General features: G+C 37.0%; 1 protein-coding gene across 4 annotated transcripts in view; it reads left to right on the plus strand.

The window, feature by feature from the left end:
- ATP8B4 (ATPase phospholipid transporting 8B4 (putative)) overlaps positions 1-22523 on the plus strand; it is a 278437-nt gene that overhangs the window by 172210 nt on the left and 83704 nt on the right. For all 4 annotated transcript variants that reach the window (XM_044230132.1, XM_044230130.1, XM_044230133.1 and 1 more), the window contains exons 11-14: positions 4828-4916; positions 7486-7682; positions 19877-20085; positions 22217-22260. In XM_044230132.1, coding sequence (XP_044086067.1) covers positions 4828-4916; positions 7486-7682; positions 19877-20085; positions 22217-22260 — 539 coding nt within the window. The remainder of the gene's footprint in view (positions 1-4827; positions 4917-7485; positions 7683-19876; positions 20086-22216; positions 22261-22523) is intronic.

Genomic DNA, 22523 nt, shown 5'->3' on the forward strand with positions numbered 1-22523 from the left:
ACTCCTTTAGTGGGAAGCGTTCTCCTGGTTTGGTTCCTGTCATCACAGAAGTTGGGTGGGTGGGTGGGGCTTCATCCCAGGAATGGGTTATAGCTCAACGTTGTGTTTACATTTTTGTGAACTTGCTTAGAATGACTAATTCAGGACTATGGCTCAATTACAGCATGTAACATTAGGACAGCTGTGTGAGCCACTCAGGGGCCACGTATTTCTGCATAAGTTTTGTTCTGGGAGAATGCGCCTACATAGAAGGAAGTGGGATGGTAAACTGAACAGGTCCCCCTCCCCTCCTCAAGAAGTGTATCAGAAAGCCCCCAGAATTAGGATTGGACAGAGCTGGGTTCAGATTTGTTTACCAGCTGTAGGATGTTAAGCCTTAGTTACTTAAACTACCCAAGCTTTAGTTTCTTCTGCTATAACATGGGGATAATGAGTGCATTAGAGAGTCACTGTGAAGACTCAGGAAGAACATTCATATGGCAGAGGATGCTTGACAAATATTCCTTTCTTTCCTTTCCTTCTTCTTCCATCCAGCATCAATTCTGAGTGCACTGCCTGCTTCAAAGACTGAGGATTGGTCTGATGTACTGCTCTTTGGATCTTGGCAGGCAGAGGTGGGGGAATATCCTCTGCTTTTTGTGTTATGGATTGGATGTTCTTCATGAGGCAGATATTTGTAAAGCAGAGAATGCCTGCATTGACTTTAGTCTGGGCATGAATGTTAACAGAAAGCTTAGCTAGAACAGTGACAGGTAGAAGAATGGTTGGTTTGGTCAATATCAGATTTGAACAGATGAGTGTCTCAGAACCTCCAAATCTTAGGACATCTAATTTGGAGAACTAGTTCCAGGTGAACACTTAGATCTTATTAAAGTTATCCTAAATGACTTATTAACTATTCTTTCTCTATTACTCTTATTATAACTATCACTAAGGATTGTGTAAGGAATATAGTTGACATAGACATGGTTTACTCTACAAATCTATAATTTGCAAGGGTCCAATATGCATTAACAGCCAGGCCATGCCTCCCTAGTAATAGCTTTTCTTTTGCTCAAGAGAGGAGGAAGTCTTGTTTCTGAGTGGAGGAGATATCTTTCTTTAAGAAATTCATGGGAGTCAGCACCAGTACAGTAGATTTTTTTGTTGGATGTTTTTCATTTGCCCCTCCAGGTCTACTGTCCCATTTTTTCACTCTTCTTTCTGCCTTGGGAAGCTGATTTGTATGGTTTACACTAAGAGTTTTCCTTGAATTTTGACTTGTAGTTAGGCTCTGTCATTGTAGTTAGGCTTTCCATTCTCATGGAAAGAGGTCAAAGGGAGAAAGCAGACTGAGATCCTGGTATTTATTCCCTCAGACTTCCTCCGGAAGTAGTCACTTCAGACTTTAGGTTGGGTACCTCAACCTAAAGTCACTCACTTCCTTCCTTCCTTCCTTCCTTTCTTTCTTTCTTTCTCTTTTGAGTTTGGAAATGTGAGTTTTATTTTATTATTTATTAACATATATTGTATTATTTGCCCCAGGGGCACAGGTCTGTGAATCATCAGTCTTACACATTTCACAGAGCTCACCATAGCCCATACCCTCCCCAATGTCCGTCACCCAGACTCTCCATCCCTCCCACTGCCCTTCGCTCTAGCAACCCTCAGTTTGTTTTCTGAGATTAAGAGCCTCTTATGTTTGTCTCCCTCCTGATCCCATCTTCTTTCATTTTTTCCTTCCCTATCCCCCAAAAGCCCCCATCCTGCCTCTCAAATTCCTCTTATCCGAGAGATCATATAATTGTTAAAGTCCCTCTTTCTTAAAGGCTGCAAACTCTATACTGTCCTTTAGGGTCCAGTAACCACTCCCTTCTAGCTTAGATAGAGAAACGTCCTGATTGCTTCTAAGTTTTTGGTTACTGCATGAACATTTTCTTCCCTTGAACCCCCACCCACAGTTTTGTAAAGAGTCCCTTTTGAAAAATTTTTTTTTCTCCAGTTACCCTTTTCCAGTGTGTCATCTATTTCCTTCTTGGAATCTGAAGGAGTCTTAGTCTTAAATACACATTGATTGAATGAGTCCATGAATTAATGAATTAATGGAGTATTTCATATAGTTTTTAAAATAGTGACAAAGAGCAAAGAACTTCCAAGGGAGCTATATCTGGGTTTGAATTCTGGTTCTGATACTTACTAGACAAGAAATCTCAGGAAAGTTACTTAAATACTTTAAGTTTGTGTCATTATTAGTGAATTAAGGGTAATAATACCTAATTAACTGGATTATATTAAGCATTAATTGAGATAATAGATGAAAAGCATATCTGCACATCACCTAAAAACATATCAGGTACTTAATAAATTTATCAACTATTTATTGAGTGCCTACTATGTGGCAGGCAATATACTTCTTATTAATTTCTGATTAAGAATGTGAGCAAAGACAAATGAAGTCCATTCACTCCTGTGGTTTTGACTCCAGTAGAAGTAAGAAACCTTAATCTCAGATATTTGTTGTAATGAATATATAACCTCAAACTGAGATAAGTGCTCTGAAAAAAAAAAAAGAAAGAAAAGAACATGTACTTAAACGAGTATGTCGTGGAGGAATATAAAGAGAAAGAGCAAGCTAATTAAAAGTCACATCATGGACAAAGTCCCTGTATCAGGACTGAAAATGGTGAGGTTAAAAAAACAAAAACAAAAACACAACTTAAGGCCAGTGTGGAGTATAGAGAACATGGACAATATAGATAGACATGTGATGAGAGATGTGGATAGGATTTGGATCATAAAGAGCCTTGTGGTCTGTATCCAGAACTTTGATCTTTATCCGAAGAGCACTGGGAAGAAATTGTTAGGTTTTTCAAACAGATCTGTGTGTGTGTGTGTGTGTAATTTGAAAAGTTCAGTATTGCCCATGGTATTTGTAAGGTTGGTAAATAGAAGGTCCTTGATTGAGTAGGTCACTGGGGGTTGGGTGGGGTATGGAGAGTTTTGATAATAACACTAGATCTGAAACTAGGCTGAGTAATAAGTAGGAGCTGAGAAAACAGAGGCTGCTGAGTACAGAAATTCTTTCAAGATCTGTGGCTATGAGTGGAAGAAGAGATGTGTGAATCAGCATCTGTAGATATATTTAGACAAATGATTAAAAACCCCTAGGTGTGTTCTCTGCTGCTCAGTGTGTATAGGTATGCCTAAGAAATATAAAATTTTAGTACAAAACTGGGGTCTTTGAGTATTTCAGCTTTTACTAATCACAAACTTCATTTGCCCTTTATGATCTTTACCATACAAGAAATTCTTCCCACCCTCAGTGTCCATATGATTTTAATAAACAATTCTGAGAAAATGTGGGTGGTCTCCTTTACACAGCAATAGTTGGGAATAGGACAGTGGGGTATAATTTCCATCTTCAGACTGAATTTTATGAGACCCCAGTCTTTGCTTCCATTTGTATTTTAAGTAAATGAAAGTCTTCTAAGGATGTGCTCATTCTTCCCTGACTTTTAGGATGGGATAAAATTTTATGTGTGCCTCTCTCCTTTAATTCTTTCAGTTTTCCTCTCTCCTATATTAAATGGCTACATGGATTGATGACAATAAGAAGAAGATGATGTGGAGAGGAACAATAGAGGAATCAGATATAATTAAAGCTTAATTGCTTCCATTTAGTGGAATTTCCTTAGCAATATATTCTAATACTCTCTTTTGTTAATCATCTAGTTATCTAACTCAAAGGCAGATAATAATAATTCTTAGAATTACCTGACAGTGGAATACAATGCAGCCATCAAAAGAAATGAAATCTTGCCATTTATGACGATGTGGATGGAACTAGAGGGTATTATGCTTAGTGAAATAAGTCGGTCAGAGAAAGACAATTATCATATGATCTCCCTGATATGAGGAAGTTGAGAGGCAATGTGGGGGATTTGAGGGGGTAGGAAAGAAATAAATGAAACAAGATGGGATCGGGAGGGAGACAAACCATAAGACTCTTAATCTCACAAAACAAACTGAGGGTTGCCAGGGGGTGAGGGTTAGGGAGAGGGTGGTTGGGTTATGGATATTGGGGAAGGTATGTGCTATGGTGAGTGCTGTGAGTATAAACCTGACAATTCACAGACCTATACCCCTGGGACTAATAATACATTATATGTTAATAAAAATTAAAAAATTAAAGAAGAATTACTTGAGCAAGGGACTTAGTGAAAATGAGAAAATGCATTTCTCTGAAATAAAGCTAACATAAGATTCAATTCCTGCCCTTACAAAAAATGTATATTATCTGCACACTGTGCAATATACAATAAAGGTTTAACTTATTTGCTGATGTATTTATTGTTTGCATTTATTCTAGTTTCTCCATAAAGGCACCCCAGATCTTTTTGAGAAACAGATACAGAATTTGATTGCTGATTTTAACTTTCCATTTTTGATCTCATTGTTCTGAGTTATGTTTATTACTGCATTATTTTTAACATGTCAAATTATTCCTCACTTGGATTGGCCTGTTACCTTTCATTTCTTCAACTAAAACCACAGCCATATACAGCTTTTTGAAAAAATAGCATTTCTCAAACGTTTCAGTTGCAGGTTCTATCTGGATTTGTCCTATTCTAAGGAGACCCATTCTCTTGCAGTCTCCAGGGTTGTTACTAAGCTACCAGTTGAGAATCTTATACAACTTAAAAATGGCCCATGTTCTTAATAAAAGTTACATTATTTTGAAAAACATGTTATTCTCCTTTCAGGAACATTTGACATGATAAGAAATACTAATGGTAGTAATACATCATTAAATCATTTTAAAGTTGCTATTTAAATTTTTTTTGGCAGGTCCTGACACAAAATTAATGCAGAACAGCGGTAAGACAAAGTTTAAGAGGACAAGCATTGATAAACTGTTGAATACTCTAGTACTATGGGTAAGATACTATAACAAAATTAGGGGAAAACACATGTCATTTTTATTTTAATATATTTCTTACATATGGCTGGGAATTCTTTCAGAAGTCTTCATTCTCCTTGTGTAATTTGTTTTTGGTGATTTTGCTTCTGGGGCCTGTTATATTGCCCTCTACTTTCTAGATTATAATTTCACAACCATGGGTGGAATTTTTCATGAGAGGGAAGATAGTGTTTATGGAGGCTGTCATGGTCTTGCAAGTTCTCCATGTTTCAAGTATTTGTTTTTAAAAAAGTAAAACATAATTTTTGAGGTAGTTCGGTCCTTTTTCTGTCTTACTTTTGCTCATGTCTTCTCAACATAGCTTGTGGATGGAGCTGGCTTCATGGGTATGTGACCTGTGTAATTACACAGGTTCCCCACTCAAATGGGCCTCATACTTGGTTTATTCATCTGTCGCCATGTAGAAATTATCAGTAATTTTTGAACAAGGGGTCCTGTATTTTCATTTTGCACTGGGCTCCACAAATTGTGTAGCTGGTTCTGCTTACGAATCTTCTAAGGCCCAGGTCACAGTTTTCCTCCTTTGCAAAACTTCTGAACCTTCTTAACATGGGGTTATTTCTTTCCTCTGAATTTTTGTTCTTTTCTGCCTTTTTTGAAATTTTTTTCCTACCATCCATTTATCAAAGACAGTTGACTATTCCTTGCATGCTACACTTTTGTCAGTTAATCTTGTGCTTCCTCACGCTGTGCATCTGATTGTTATCTGACTTTTTGTGTAATACTGCTTTGCCTCCTTATATTGGAATTAAGTTGGAAGACATTGACTTTAAATATGAGGACAGTGACTTTGAACCAAGCCCCGCCCCCCGCCACCCCAATCGCAGACTCACAATCAATTATAAAGAGTCTGAGCTCACTATATATTTACTTAACTGATATAAGATAGTGGGACTCTGAATAAAGAAAGAAGGAAGTGAACTCTTACTGGGCACAAATACTGGACAGGCTCTGTGTTTTACATTTGGTGTCCTCAGAACTGGGCTTTCCTCCCCCTATACCCATCCCCTTGGGGCAGAGACTCGAGGGCCAAGGGGACGTGCTTAGCTTGTGTCCCCTCCTAGAATTCCCTATTTAAATGGCCCTAACCCCACTTCTGGGCTTGCATGGAAATTGTATGTATATCCACCACACAGTAAGTATAAATGAGAATTTATACTATAGGTAAGCCTATAGCCTGATTGTGAAGGAGAGACTATCCCAGCTTTCATACTAGAAAATCAAATAATCCATTGGAGAATTAGAAACTGAGTCCATCCTACTTAGGGCATTTAATGCCAAGTACCACCGGTTTTAATGCTCTTAAAGTTTTTCACTTCAATTAATTTGTAGTATTAATCATTGAAATAAAAGAGAATACCATGATACAGGTATCAAATTGGTAGGATTTCAGGAATTTACAATTCTACTTTTCTCTAACACATGGTTTTCTAAGGTACTTGTAAGTCAGGTTTTTCCATTTTTTTTTCTACATAAATGTCTTCTACATGTATATTTTGTTCATGAATGAATAAAGAGGAAAGTAGTCCTAGAATGCCAGAATATTCCTTCTTGGAGAAAAAAGGAAATAAGTTCAATACATTTCTATTCCCTAGCCCCACTCCTCCCTCAACAGAGGTTGGTCTTGTCTCTTAACACAGTATGACTTGGCAAAACAAAGTCCCCTGAATTTCTTGTTCGGCTCAGGTCTTACCTATTCACTGACTTTGTGTCTTTCCTTTCCAATGCTGGCATTTGAGCGAACCTTGCTCTCTAGATGCCTCCAAAATGTTTGCTTTGCTAATCCTGATACTAATCCCAATTTAAGAGTTGGCTAACAGTTTTCAGATTGCTTCCCACTATTTTTAAATCTCAAAAGAAAAAATATACATGCCACGCTGTATTTTAATTAATCCTTCTTTTTCTTGTGGACTGTAAATAAGGATTGTGTAGCTAGATCTGTGGCCAAGAGTCTTGACTAGTCTCAGATTATTCTTTATCCCTGATATTTTCTTCCTTTTGCTTTTATGCCTTGGGTGACCATATAATTTATAATTCAAACAGGGACACTTATGAAGGGGAAAGGAGAAAGCACAATTAGTATGACATCTGGACAACAGATATAAACTGGGGCACACCAGGGCAAATCAGGACATATGACCTTCTTTACTTAAGCCGCTTAAGTATATGCACTCATCACAAATCAAGGGTGTGAATTTATTGGCTTTGTGACCATGGATGAGTTATAATATTTCTGTGCTTCTGTTTTATTTTGTTCTGTTTTTGATTCTTAACCTGTGAATAATGATTGTCCCCATCTCAGACAATCAGTGGGAGAATTAAGTGAGAAAATGCATGTAAAATATTTAACCAAGTTCCAACATAAAAATATTGAATTTTACTTGTATGATTAATGATAAGTAAGAAGAGCTTTGCCTGTCTTTTCAATTGACCTTTTCCTGGAGTTAGGAGTATAACGGTATTGTGTTGGGATGATGAGTTTTGGGTTCAAGTTAACCTTAGCCAGACTTCTATTCTCATTTCAGATTTTTGGGTTTCTGGTATGCTTGGGAATTATTCTTGCAATAGGAAATTCAATCTGGGAGAATCAAGTTGGAGACCAATTCAGAACTTTCCTCTTTTGGAATGAAGGAGAGAAGAACTCTGTCTTCTCAGGATTCTTAACATTCTGGTCATATATTATAATCCTCAATACAGTTGTACCCATTTCATTATATGTGAGGTAAGATGAGAATTTATACTATAGGTAAGCCACTTTGTCAAAAGACCATTGTGCATAATCATGCTCTGTAATCATTTTTGTTTTAAAATGATGACAGTCTGGTCAATGTCTTGCTTTAACTGCTTATGATCTGCTACATCTGTTACAAATCAGGCAACTAAACTGCTTAATCTGCTTAACTTTTACATTTTCAAATTATAGTAAATGCATTTTGTTTTATCCTTGATTTGATCTGGTTTCTTAGGGATCTTATTCTTTGGAAAAATGGACTACAGTGTCTCATGCAACCTGATCGGTTAGAATCGGGTTGATATTGGGTAAGAAATGGAAGAATACTTGGGGACATCTATTCTGATGGTGACTCCCTGCCACTAGTCTGGCTCCCGATACGCAGATTTGGATTCTGTTCCACCACTTAGTAGCTCCATGTCATTGGGCAAGTTATTTCACCTTCTAGTCTTCAGTTTCCTGATTTTAAAAGAAAAGAAAATAGCATTTTACTTAATAGTAAAGAGTAAACAGACTGTAAAGCTCTTAAAAGAATGTCTGACACATCGTAAGAGCTTGAGAAATGTTAATTTTTCCTATTATTGTAACTAGAACATAAAGAAGTTGAAATACAGTTGGTAGCACTTGTCCATTGTTAAATAAGTATGAGTCGTAACTCCCACCACAACACCATCTGTCATTTCTAGATTTGGTCTCACAAAAAAGAGCTAAAATGACCTCTCCTTTTCTCTCTCTGTCTCTCCATACACACACACACACACATATGCAATACTGTATAGGCACATATATATGTGTATTTGTGTGTGTGTATTTGATAAGGCTTAGAAGGTGGCCCAAGAGTGTGTAGCTGGGATACTTTTGATCCTAATCCTACCAAGATTGCGCCAGACTATCTCAAAGGCACTGGAGCCAGGGTGAGATGTGGTTGTTTGACGTCCCTCATCACCAGTACTTTAACAATACAAAAAAATTACCGGCTCTAAATCCCCACTAATTTTTACAAGCTTCTTTTTCTCTCTTTCCAAAATCCTGGCTATGATGAAGCAAGGGAAGTTCAATGCACAAAATCCACCCTTGTTTTGGATAGCAGTCAGGAAACTGAAATGTCAACTTGTGGGAAATTTACTTGAAGTAGTGGCATGTGGCCACAACACCGCAAATTGCTCTGGGCCTTCTGGAGCTGTGGTCAGAGCAGGCTCTATTTAAGCTGTATCCTACTGGCTCATCTTTGATTCCGAGGACCTCTCATGCTTGTATCCAATTATAAAGTCTGTAGTAAATCCTGCTCTTTGCCAGAAGAGCTACGGTCAGCTTTTATAGCTTTCCTTTTATGTCCTAAACGAACCATAAATGCTCATGGTGGCTTACCATCTGTACATGTGCAGTTTCATATGTCCTCACAAAGGAAGTATATTCTCTGCACGTCCTTTCTTTGAAGTGCATTGGCATTTTTCACTTAATGATTTGAAAGATTGGTGTTGTAGAGGTCAAGGCTAGATTCCCAGGTTAGCCTTCCTTTTCCTTCTAATGTGTCTCTTGCAGTAATAAAAAGAAAACCTAAGTGGAATAGTTCAAACCCAGGTTCTGGTTTTGGCATGACCACAAATAGCTGTGTGACCTTGAAGAAAGCACTTGGCTTCTCTGTGCCTTAGTTTATTTATGAACTATGTGTTGCTCAGTGAAATGGCAGGATTAAGATAATTGATCTGAGTTCCTGTCTGCTCCAAATAACACCACCTTACCCTAGATAACATTTTATATTTTATATAAAGTGCTTCCATATACTTTATCTTACTTATGCCTCCCAACAACCTTCTAAAGTAGTTACTGCTCAACTTCTTTCAGAAATGAGGTTATTTGTACAGGCTCATGGGGCTGATTAGGTATAGAACCAAGATCCAAAGCACAACTTCTGACACTTTGTACTGTGTTTTTCTTCTCTCCCTAAATGGTGTCTGGTTTATTACTCAGTGAAGATATCAAGAGAAGGAAAAGAGTCTAGAGCTCTGTACTTGTTGTAAGGCATAGTAATGATGAGGGTAAATGGGAACTTTCCTCTCAACAAACAAGAGCAGTGATTCTGATCTGAACACTAGGGGAGGAGCATTCCAAGGAATTTCAGGTTGCTCAGTCCTAAAGACTGAGACCTACAAGAAGAGAACCCTCAGGTTTTTCTCTTTGGAAGGGAGGCCTTCTATAAAATCTTCCTCTAGGCTTTCAACTAGGTACAAAGAATAAATTAGGACTGAATGTCACTCAAGGGTAAAAGTGTTGAATTTACTTTGAATGGTTAACAATTCCACATGAACAGAGGGTGTTGATGTTGTTAAAGTATTTCGGTGCTGTCAGTTTGTTTATCTGTAGTATTAAAGCATACCCAGCTACAGTTTTTTTAATACATCATCTTAAGAAATGCAGCCATGTACTCCCAAGGAATTAGATTTTTTTTTTCCGAAAGCAATAGGAATTCATTTTGATTTTGCTTGTTTAGCCACAGAATGGGTGGACTCATAAGCCTTGCTCTTTGAGCATTCAGGCAGAAAACACTAAGCACTTGATTATGCTAACTCTGAACATTTGTCTCCTTTTTTCTACCATTACAAGACAAAGAGCTGAATGTTCCACTGTGACTCTCCTAAATCCTCTTTCCCAAATAAAAAGGATACCCTTCCTCTCCACACACTATTTTAAGATCTAAGAGTCCAAATTAATTTGCAGTACTTCCATTGGTTTGAAGTGTGGTACAGAAGAATCAGATGCTATTGTATTCATTTTGCTTTGAGTTTTCAGTGAGCTCTCTTACTTCTGAAAGATGAAATCTTCATATTGTTTGTACAGTTACCTTCGTAATGTCATTCTTAAGGTCAGGTCGGCATTGGCTTTATCGAATGCCTGAATTCTGAAGCTCTGTGGTTGATTATTTGTGTGATCTTTGGTTAGTCACTTAACTTCTCAGTCTTAATGTCCTTACTGGTGAAATTAGGGAATAGAAGGTCAGGATTCATTCATTCAGCACTGATGGACTGCTTATTACAGGTAAAGCACTGTGCTTGGTCCCCTATAAGTGCTAATTTTTTTTTTTTTTAAGTGAATGGAATAAGGAAAACAGCTGAGACAGAAAAGCTAGCAAGGAATTTACAAGGAAGTATGTGTGTGGGGGGGAGAGGAGGGGAGCATAGATGGGTAAACTATAAAAGGAAAATATATAAACAAATTCAGAATATGACTTTATTTTTATATTGTAGGATTCTACAGAGTCATAGTGTGATTTTTAGTTTAGGTGAAAAAAAAGTGTTACCATTTAAATAGGTCAAAAATGAATGGGCACCATACCACTTTTGGAGAGGGAAATATTAGGAGCATAGAATGTAATGCTAGAAAGGATTTTGATTTCATCTTTTGTCTTCAGGAAGACAAATGTTCAGAGTTAGCATAATCAGGCCACTATAAATGTTCTCACTTTACAGATGAGAAAACCAAAGCTTAATTCCCATTAAGATCAGAAATGGGTCTTTGCTATTGTCATTACTGTGTTATACTCTTCTGGATGACCTTGTTAATGTACTAAGACATGTAGCAAAATATCAGTGAAGAGATGTCATGAACCTGAAATGATAATAACTCTATTAGAAAGTAAGAGTGTAGTCAATGTGATTATAGACTTAGGAAATCCAATGGAATAATCCTGTGAGTCTCTTAGTAAGATAATTCATTTAAATGTCTGATTTTGTGTCATAATCACATTTCTTACTATCAGGAAAAGCTTTTAATGTTAAAAAAAAACTTTCCTTTAGGTCAACAACAATTTAAACAATGATCTCATCAATAAAAAGATACAATGTGCCGGAACATATCTATCAAGCTATGGTGTAGACTTATATAAAAAACAAAGGCAAACCAAAACTAAACTAAAATTCTTTACCAATAGAGGTATTTTATTACCTAATACCAATTTCAATATTGAATTACTATAAAGATTTATCCTTCTCCTTGAAGTGGCATTGATATATTAAAATATTAGTTCTTTTCCAATAATTATAAGTTTAATGTACACTTAATACAAGTCTCAAATAAGTTTTATGAGAAAGCTGGTACATTGATTCTAAAGTTTGCATAAATGAACACATTGATTCTATCAGTAAGAATAGGTGAGTAATTATAGCTAAGAATTTTTAAAGAGACTAAGTGTTCCCACATCCTCTCAGGTATTGCCAAATTTTATAAAGATGCAATAAGGAAAATAAGAGATGTATTTTTTCCTTTTTTTTATTATGTTCTGTTAGCCACCATACAGTACATCATTAGTTTTTGATATAGTATGCAGTAATTCATTAGCTGTGTATAACACCCAGTGCTCCATGCAATACGTGCCCTCCTTAATACCCATCATCGGGCTAACACATCCCCCCCCAAAACCCTCAATTTGTTTCTTGGAGTCCATAGTCTCTCTTGATTTGTCTCCCTCCTCTAATCACCCTTGCCTTCATTTTTCCCTTCCTTCTCCTCATGTCCTCTATGCTATTTCCTATGTTTCACAAATAAGTGAAATCATATGATAATTGACATTCTCTGTTTGTCTTATTTCACTCAGCATAATCTCCTCCAGTCCCATCCATGTTAATGTAAAAGTTGGGTATTCATCCTTTCTGATGGCTGAGTAATATTCCACGTATGTATGTGTGTGTGTGTGTGTGTGTGTGTATGCATGTGCACACGTGTGTGTGTGTATATATATACATACATAAACACACCACATCTTCTTTATAAATACACACACACACACACACACACACACCCCACATCTTCTTTATCCATATATCTGTTGAAGGGCATCTCATCTCTTTCCACAGTTTGGCTATTGTGGACATTACTGCTATGCACATTGGGGTGCATATGGTCCTTTTTTTCACTACATCTGTATCTTTGGGGTAAATATCCAGTAATGCAATTGCTGGGTCATAGCATAGCTCTATTTTTAATTTTTGAGGAACCTCCACACTGTTTTCCAAAGTAGCTGTACCAACTTGCATTCCCACAAACAGTGTAAGAGGGTTCCCCTTTCTCCACATTCTCTCCAATATTTGTTGTTTCTTCCATTGTCAATTTTAGCCACTCTAACTGCTGTAAGGTGGTATCTCAATGTGGCCTGGATTTGAATTTCCCCGATGGCTAATGAGGATGAACATTTTTTCACATATCTGTTAGCCATTTGTATGTTTTCATTGGAGAAGTGTCTGTTCATGTCTTCTGCCCATTTTTGGACTTGATTATTTGTTTTTTGGGTGTGGAGTTTGAGAAGTTCTTTATAGATCTTGGATATCAGCTCTTTATCTGTAGTGTCATTTGCAAATATCTTCTCCCATTCTGTGGGTTGCCTCATTGTTTTGTTGACTGTTTCCATTGCTATGCAGAAGTTATCTATCTTGATGAAGTCCCAAAAGTTCATTTTCAATTTTGTTTTCCTTGCTTTTGGAGATATGTCTTGAAAAAAGTTGTTGTGGTCGATGTCGAAGAGGTTACTGCCTATGTTTCCTTTAGGATTTTGATGGATTCCTGTCTCACATTGAGGTCTTTCATCCATATTGAGTTTATCTTTGTGTATGCTGTGAGAGAATGGTCCAGTTTCATTCTTCTTTATTCTTTATGTAGCTATCCCATTTTACCAGCACCACTTATTGAAGAGACTGTTTTTTTTTTCCCATTTGGTATTTTTTCCTGCTTTGTCAAAGATTAGTTGACCACAGAGTTGAAGGTCCATTTCTGGAGTCTCTGTTCTGTTCCACTGGTCTATGTGTCTGTTTTTGTGCCTATACCATGCTGTCTTGGTGATCATAGCTTTGTAATATAGCTTGAAGTCAGGCAACATGATGCTCCAAGCTTTGTTTTTCTTTTTCAACATTCCCTTGGTGATTTGGGTCTTTTCTGGTTTCATAGAAATTTTAGGATTGCTTGTTCTAGCTCCTTGAAAAATGCCAGTGGTATTTTAATAGGGATGACACTGAAAGTGTTGCTTGCTCTGGCCAGGATAGACATTTTAACAATGCTTATTCTTCCAATCCATGAACATGGAATATTTTGCCATCTTTTTGTATCTTCCTCAATTTCTTTCATAAGTGTTCTGTATTATAGATCCTTTACCTCTTTGGTTAAGTGTATTCCTAGGTATCTTGTGGTTTTTGGTGCTATTGTAAGTGGAATTGATTCCTTAATTTCTCTTTCTATGGTTACATTGTTAATGTATAGAAAAGCAACCGGTTTCTGTGCATTGGTTTTATATCCTACCATATTGCTGAATTTCTCTGAGTTCTAATAATTTGGGGGTGGAATCTTTTGGGTTTTCCACATAAAGTGTCATGTCATCTGTGAAGAGAGAGAGTTTGACTTCGTTGCCTATTTAAATACCTTTTATTTCTTTTTGTTGTCTGTCTGCTGAGGCTAGGACTTCTTCTACTGTCTTGAACAATAGTGGCGAGGGACGGCATCCTTGTCATGTTCCTGATACTAAGGGAAAGGTTCCCAGCTTTTCCTCATTGATAATGATATTCACTATGGATTTTTCATAGATGGATTTTATGAAATTGAGGAATGTTCCCTCTATCCTATACTCTGAAGGGTTTTAATCCGGAAAGGATGCTGTATTTTGTCAAATGCTTTTTCTGCATCAATTAAGAGGACCATATGTTTCTTCTCTCCCCTCTTATTGATATGTTCTGTCCCATTAATTGATTTGCGAATGTTGAACCACTCTTGCATCCCAGGGATAAATCTCGCTTGGTCATGATGGATAATCCTTTTAATGTACAGTTGGGTCCTATTAGCTAAGATCTTGTTGGGAATTTTGGCATCCATATTCATCAGGGATATTGGTCTGAAATTCTCCTTCTTGATGGGGTCTCTGCCTGGTTTTTGGATCAAGGTAATACTGACCTCATAGAATAAGTCTGGATGTTTTCCTTCTGTTTCTATTTTTTGAAACAGCTTCAGGAGAGTAGGTATTATTCTTTGAATGTTTGGTAGAATTTCCCAGGGAATCCACCATGTCCTGGACTCTTGTTTTTTGGGAGGTTTTTGATCACTGCTTCAATCTTGTTACTGGTTATTGGTCTATTCAGGTTGTCAGTTTCTTCCTGTTTCAGTCTTGGAAATTTATAGGTTTCCAGGAATGCATCCATTTCTTCTAGGTTGCTTAATTTATTGGCATGTAGTTGTTGATAATAATTTCTGGTGCTTGTTTCTATTTTCTTGGTGTTAGTCATGATCTCTTCCCTTTTGTTAATAATTTTATTAATTTGGGTCCTTTCTCTTTTCTTTTGGATAAGTCTGGCAAGTGGGTTATCAATCTTATTAATTTTTTCAAAGAACCAGCTTCTAATTTTGTTGATGTGTTCTACCATATTTCTGATTTCTAATTCCTTGATCTCTGCTAGGATCTTAATTATTTCCCTTCTTGTGCATTATTTGGGCTCAATTTGTTGTTGATCCTCTGGTTCTTTAAGGTTTAAGGATAGTTTCTGTATTTGGGATTTTTCTTTTCTTTTTTTTTTTTTCCACTGAGACTTGGATGGCTGTGTATTTCCCCCTTAGGACTGCCTTTGCCATATCCTGTAGGTTTTGGACTGATGTGTATTTTCATTCTCTTTAGTGTCTATGAATTGTTTAAGTTCTTCTTTGATTTCCTAGTTGACCCAAACATTCTTGAGCATCTTAACTTCCATGTCTTTGAATTTCTTCCAAACTTTTTTTTCTTATTGAGGTCCTGTTTGAAAGCGTTGTGGTATAAGAATATGGAGGCAATAATGTCAGTCTTTTGGTATCAGTTGAGACATGATTTCTGACCCTATGTGTTGTCTATTCTGGAGAAAGTTCCATGTGCGCTTGAGAAGAGTGAGTATTCTGTTGTTTTAGAGTTGAATGTCTGTATATATCTATGAGGTCCATCTGGTCCAGGGTGTCATTCAAAGTTCTTATTTCTTTGTTGATTTTTTGCTTAGATGCTCTATCAATTGCTAAGAATGGAGTGCTGAGGTCTCTTACTATTAATGTATTATTATCAATATATTTCTTTATTTTGGTTAACAGTTGGCTTATGTAGTTGGCTGCTCCCATTTTGGAGGCATAGATATTTACAATTGTTAGATCTTCTTTTTGGGTAGACCCTTTAAGAATATATAGTGTCCTTTTATATCTCTAACTACAGTCTTAGCTTAATATCTTATTTGTCTGATATGAGAATTGCTACCCCAGCTTTCTTTTGAGGTCCATTAGCATGAAAGATGGTTCTCCATCACTTCACTTTCAGTCTGGATGTATCTTTAGGTTCAAAGTGAATCTCTTCTAGACAGCATATGGATGGGTCCTGTGTTTTTATCCAATCTGTAACCCTCTGCCATTTTATGGGAGCATTTAGGCTGTTTACGTTGAGAGTGATTATTGAAAGATATGATTTTATTGTTACATGTTGCCTGTGAAGTCCTTGTTTCTATATGTTGTAAATTTCTGTTCTATATCACTCTTGGGGTCTTTGTCCTTTTATAGAAGCTATCCCGCCTTAATACTTCTTTTAAATTTTTTTTTTAAATTTATTTGACAGAAATCACATGTATGCAGAGAGGCAGGCAGAGAGAGAGGGGGAAGGTAGGCTCCCTGCTGAGCAGAGAGCCCGATGCAGGGCTTGATCCCAGGACCCTGAGATCATGACCTGAGCCGAAGGCAGAGGTTTAACCCAGTGAGCCACCCAGGTGTCCCCCACCTTAATATTTCTTATAGGGATGACTTACTGGTCACATATTCTTTCAGTTTCTATTGGTCCTGGAAGCTCTTTATCTCTCTATCCATTCTGAATGACAGCCTTGCCAGATAAAGTATTCTTGGCTGCATGTTCTTCTCATTTAGTACCCTGAATATGTCTTGCCAGCCCTTTCTAGGTTGCCAGGTCTCTGTGGACAGGTCTGGTGTTATTAAGATGTTCCTCCCTCTGTATGTAAGGAATCTTTTCCCCCTATCTGCCCTTGAGATGGTTTCCTTAGTTTTAAGATTTGCAAGTTTTACTGTTACATGCCAGGGCATTGTTCTGTTCTCCTTGATCTTGGGAGGGGTCCTCTCTGCCTCTAGGACAGGAATACTTGTTTCATTACCCAGCTTAGGGAAGTTCTCAGCTACAGTTTGCTCAAATATGTCTTCTATTCCTGTCTCTCTCTCCACCCCCTCAGGGATCCCAGTAATTCTGACGTTGGAACGTTTCATGGTGTTATTTATTTCTCTTTAGTATTATTTCTCTTTTACTATTGCTATATTACTATCTATTTCTCTGTTTACATGGATTTTAATCTGTTTGTTCCAGGCCTCCTCCTGTTACTTCTTTTCTATCAGTTTGTCTTTTAGATCACTAAATTGTTCTTCTGCCTTGTTTACCATAGCTGTTAGAGCATCTAGATTAGATTGGATAGCACTTTATCATTGGATAGCACTTTTAGGTTCTGCCAGATTCGCTCTCATTTCTGCCCATAGAGAATCTATGTTGCCATTAATGGTTTTCTTGATCCTAGCTATTGTCTTTATAACCCTCTGATGTCTATTTCTGACAGCTCCTTTATATCCATATCCATTAGTTCTGTGGCAGGGGTCACAGTCTTTGAATCTTTCCTATGTTAGGGGTTCCTTCTCTTAGTCATTCTATTGAGGGGTTGTTGAGGGAATGTACAGAGTCCAAATTATTGACCACAACCCAAGCAAGATGCACCTGTTTTTTTTTTTTTTTTCCTGTTATGGGCTTTGTACTTTTTATTGACAAAATGATAATGACAAACACATTTTACTATTTTTTGTGGTTCAAAATATATGACAATTTACTATTTTAAATGAACAGTTCAGTAGCTTTATGTACTTTCATATTGCTATGCAACCATCAATACCATCATTCTAAAACTTTATCATCTCTCTCTGCTGAAATTCTATACCCATTAAGTATCAGCTCTTCTTATTTTGCTTTATCCAGCCACTGGAAAATAGCATCTACTAACAGTCTTTATGTATTTAATTACTACAGGTACCTTATATGAGAGAATTGTACAACATTTTCCTTTTGGGTCTGACTTATTTCACTTAGGGACCATTTTTCAAGATGGGTCCATCTATGTTGGAACATTATATCATAATTCAATTCTTTTATTTAAGGCTAAATAATATTTCATTGTATGCAAGTGGAAATGAGTCTTATTTAGTGGTAAATGAGTGGATAAGACACACTTGTTTTATAGGGACCTAGGATTGTCTTCCTCTTGTTCTTCTAGCCTGTCTTCTGGGGAAGGGGCCTGCCATGCTGTTACTCAGGCAACCCTGTTTGGGCAGAGTTGCCCCACCCCCTTTGGGCGGGGGGTGGGTGGGAATGGGCTCAGTGAAAACCAGTATTTTGGGGCTTTTGTGTCTCTTCTGAGAGTCAGAGCAGAAGTGACCATAACCAAACCTCTGTCTCAGAACAGAGAGATCTCAGTCTGCTTTCCACTGAGCTCTCCATGTCATACTATCTCCATTTCTGTCTGTGCTGTTAAAACTGCAGATTCCTGGGTTGTGCATCCCACAGCAGTGCTCCCGCCCTTGCTTCCAGTTCCAGGTGCATCTCTGTCCTTTGTGCTTCTAAAATCCATAGCCATCCCCAATTTGCATGCACCCCCCTGCAGCTCGAGGTTTCAGTCTGGGGGATTGCCATAAAGTCCTTTCCCTGCCACTACTGGTCTGTGAGTCTGTGCCTGGTCCCCAGCATGGGAGCCTTTTGTACTCCAGCTGTGCAGGATCCCAGAGGCTCCCCCACTTCCATTTATCTTTCAATATCTACCCACAAAAATCACAGCTCCCCACTTCATACCTCAAGACCAACTGCCAGAGATAGTCTGTGAGATTTAAATGTATCTTCTTACATCTCAGGCTGATTTCGTGGGTGTTCAGAATGGTCAGGTAGATATCCACCTCAATTCAGGGGACCATTTGAAATAGGACCACTTACAGCTCCACTATCTTTTTCTCCCCCACTAAGTGACAGATTAAGGAATAAAACTGAAATCCCTAGAGTAGATTCTAGTGAGGAATATAATTTATAGGTGGCATGTAAGCATCCCAACACAGTAAGGGAAAGGATTTGTTGTTCAATAAATGATGATGAAAAAACTTCATAAAAATTGAAATTAGCACCTTGTATGTACATCATATTTATAAAAATTCCAGCTGTGAAAGGGATTTAAATGGGGGGAAATTCAGTAAGGAACCAGGAGAAAAATAAAGATATTTGTATGTATAATCTTGGCATAGGGAAATCCTATCTAAGCAAAATTCCTAAAAGAGAAACTATAAACTATTAATAAATTTGATCAATGAAAAAGAAAACTTCTTCATGCAAAAATAATGGAAACAAAATTAAAATACAAGTGATAAATTGGTAACATTTTTATGATGTGTATGTATATATATTATACATAGTAAATGATAATTTTTAGTAACCTAATTGCACAAACTTATAATGTTAACATTTTTGGAAATTGATTTAGTCTTATATATGACAAAGCTTTTAAAAGTTCATACATTTGGCCATAGAAATTTCACTTCTAGAGTTAGAAAGTCATAAATTACCACTAGAACCTGAGGCAATGCTCTTTTCCTGGCAAAGGGGCAAAGTAGTGTAACAATAATAATTACAATATTGAGATTTACTCAGTATCTATTATGGTTTGCTTAATGCTTTATAGAGCTACTGCTTTTATCTCTTTTGACAAAGCAAAGCACATCAAACAGTGTATTAGAGAGAAAGTCCTCAATGTACACATTTCTTTAGATCTTCTTTCTGACAAATATCTTTAATCATAGTCACTTTCTCCTAAGGTATAAGAGAAATGCCAACTTAGGTTACCTAGGAAATCTCTACTGGGCCTGTTTAATATAAATGGTGACCCATGGGACATTCTCCAAGGTTTTATGCAGAGTCAGTCTATTTTTTCACGGTGTTTCAGGGAAATAACGTTGGCAGGTTCATAATCAGACTCTGCTGAGATGCTTCTGAAGGTCACTAGAACCTGGGGATGGAGCATCCATATTTTCTCCTACACTCTGAAGACTTTGATGGACTTCTTACTTTGGCAAAGCTTTGTGTGTTCTGAAATTGATGGAGCATTTCTTTTTCTCCATTTTAATGGATGCAGTATGGAAGTAATTCGTCTGGGACACAGTTATTTTATAAACTGGGACCGGAAGATGTATTACTCTGGAAAATCCACACCTGCTGAAGCTCGGACGACCACTCTCAATGAGGAACTGGGCCAGATTGAATACGTTTTCTCTGACAAAACAGGAACCCTCACTCAAAACATCATGACTTTTAAAAAATGTTCTATTAATGGGAAAATCTATGGTAAGGGAAAGAGTTCTTCTTTCTTACTGATTTTTTTTTTAAGATTTTATTTATTTGACAGACAGAGATCACAAGTAGGCAGAGAGGCAGGCAGAGAGAGAAGGGGGAAGCAGGCTCCCTGCTGAGCAGGACCCTGGGATCATGACCTGAGCCAAAGGCAGAGGCTTTAACCCACTGAGCCACCCAGCGCCCCTCTTACTGATACTGTTAACAATTCTTAAAGACTATAAGCAACTCTATTTTGTAAGACAAACCTTTTATTGCTGGGTTTCTTATCAATATGTGCACTGTCAGCAACTAACAGTGCTCAGCACATAATAAACACTCACTAAATATTTGTTCAATGAATGTTGAATAATTGAGATGAAACTTTGTATTTGTTACCATTTGGGAATAGAGATAGGGATTAGATATGATACTATCTGAGATTGCTTTTGGTGCTCTGTGTAATTATGCTCCATGGTGCTTAATATGCCCATATCCCAGGGAGGAAAAGTTTTTTGCAACTTAATCTGCTCAGTAAAAGCAGTGTTTCATACTTGCTTCCTAACAGCTCTGGAAGTGGTGTTAGGGCCTGTGTTTGTAAGAATTTACAATTCATTCCTAAGAATTCACACTGCACAGGGCTGTTTTGAGTGACCAGACAAGCTATATCATTAATATCCAATTCCTGTTTGCTTTTGTCAGGACACCTGCTCTGAATTAAGATTTTCAGGCATTCTTTTTTTTTTATCACCACCTTTATAAGCACGCTCCCTTTTGAGGGGTCCTTTTACAGGAAGGCACAGCTTTGTTTCGTTTTTATCAGTTATGAGTTACTGCCTTACGGCACAATGACTGGAGCATAATCTTAGTGAGTTTGAGATTTAAATTCTAGGAACATGTCAAGTTTTATTCACTGGCTTGGGGATTCCACCCATGTTGCAGTCACACAGTGGTCCAGATTTAAACCAGTGCTCCAGAAAAACAGTAAATACTGATTCTTCAGAGGCTTTTCTGGGTCATAGCATTGTGTTGTGAAAAGAGAGAGACTCAGGTTCAAAAACATACAAGGCTGACATTTCAGACTCAGTTTAGTAACATTTCCCATGTTCTTCGGTTCCCTCACTCGTAGAACAGGAGTGAAAAATCTCATCTTGCAAGTTTGTTATGAAGATGAGTGATAATACAAGTGCCTGGCACAGGATTGATCCAAGAAATTCTTACTCTCTTTGCAAGAAATATAGTCTTGGTAAATGGCATTAAATCTTCAAATGCTAAGCAAAAATTAGAAAAATCTTAAAAGCTTCCGAAGAGGAGAAAGCTAAAATAAATTATGCTATACAGCTATTATACAACCATTCAAATTTAGATTCACAAAGAATTTTAATGACCAGAGAAATTCTCATAAATTCTTAGGTTAAAAACAGCAGGAACCAGGCATTTTTGAACTCTGTGATAAATATACGTTTGCACGCGCGCGCCCATACACGAACTCGATGTTAAAGAAACTCTATAAATACTTGTTATCCCTAGGGGGTGGGATTATTGTAATTTTTATTTTCTACTGTAAACATCTTGTATTTTCCAATTTATCTATAATAAGGATATATTGGCTTTATACTAAGATAAATTATTTTTAAATATTTGGCACATTTGTCTATGCTTTCTGACTGTAGGGGGCATCGACACTGTTTAACATTTACATGCTAATTTGACCTTGATATTACCTAGCTGTACCTGGCCCAAACAAAGATGGAGATGTACTCACCAGGCTCTAACACTGGTGAGAATTGGTCTGTCTAGGATGTCATTTTGAATACCCCAGGATAAAGTGGAAAACAAAAATTTACCTCTGGCAAACATCATAGGTAATGTGATAGCAGAATGATAAAATTTACAGAAGTACATGATCATGAGCTTTATATTTTCTTTTAATGCATACTGCATTTTAGTTCTATCTTGGGCAAACCTGGGTATTTCTCTGGATGAATCACTATGTCTAGGCCTATAGTTTGAAACTACTCCTAAAAAGTCTACCTTTGAACTCATAATGCCATCTAGTAATGGTGCTTTAATAAGTGTATTCCTTAAAATGAAATGTCTAAATCTAGTTTTAATTTCATTTACTATTCTCAATTTGTTTTGTCAGGTGAAGTTCCTGAAGACATGGGTCAGAAAACAAATATACCTAAGGTATGGAGGTGATAAATTTCATTCTTACTTTTAATTTCAAATTGTACATGTGTTTCTTTTTTTATTCTTTTTAATTTAAAATTTAAAAAATTTAAAAAATTAGCATATAATGTATTATTAGCCCCAGGAGTACAGGTCTGTTAATCGCCAGTGAATTGTATACTTCATGTACATGTGTTTTTAAAATGAGGAGTTCCTGGAGGCCTGATTTCCACTGTGACCAGATGAAATATTTAGTATATAACTTTAAAAAATAGATTCAG

This window comes from Neovison vison, chromosome 13, assembly GCF_020171115.1.
Source record: "Neovison vison isolate M4711 chromosome 13, ASM_NN_V1, whole genome shotgun sequence".
NCBI classification, from domain to species: Eukaryota; Metazoa; Chordata; class Mammalia; order Carnivora; family Mustelidae; genus Neogale; species Neogale vison.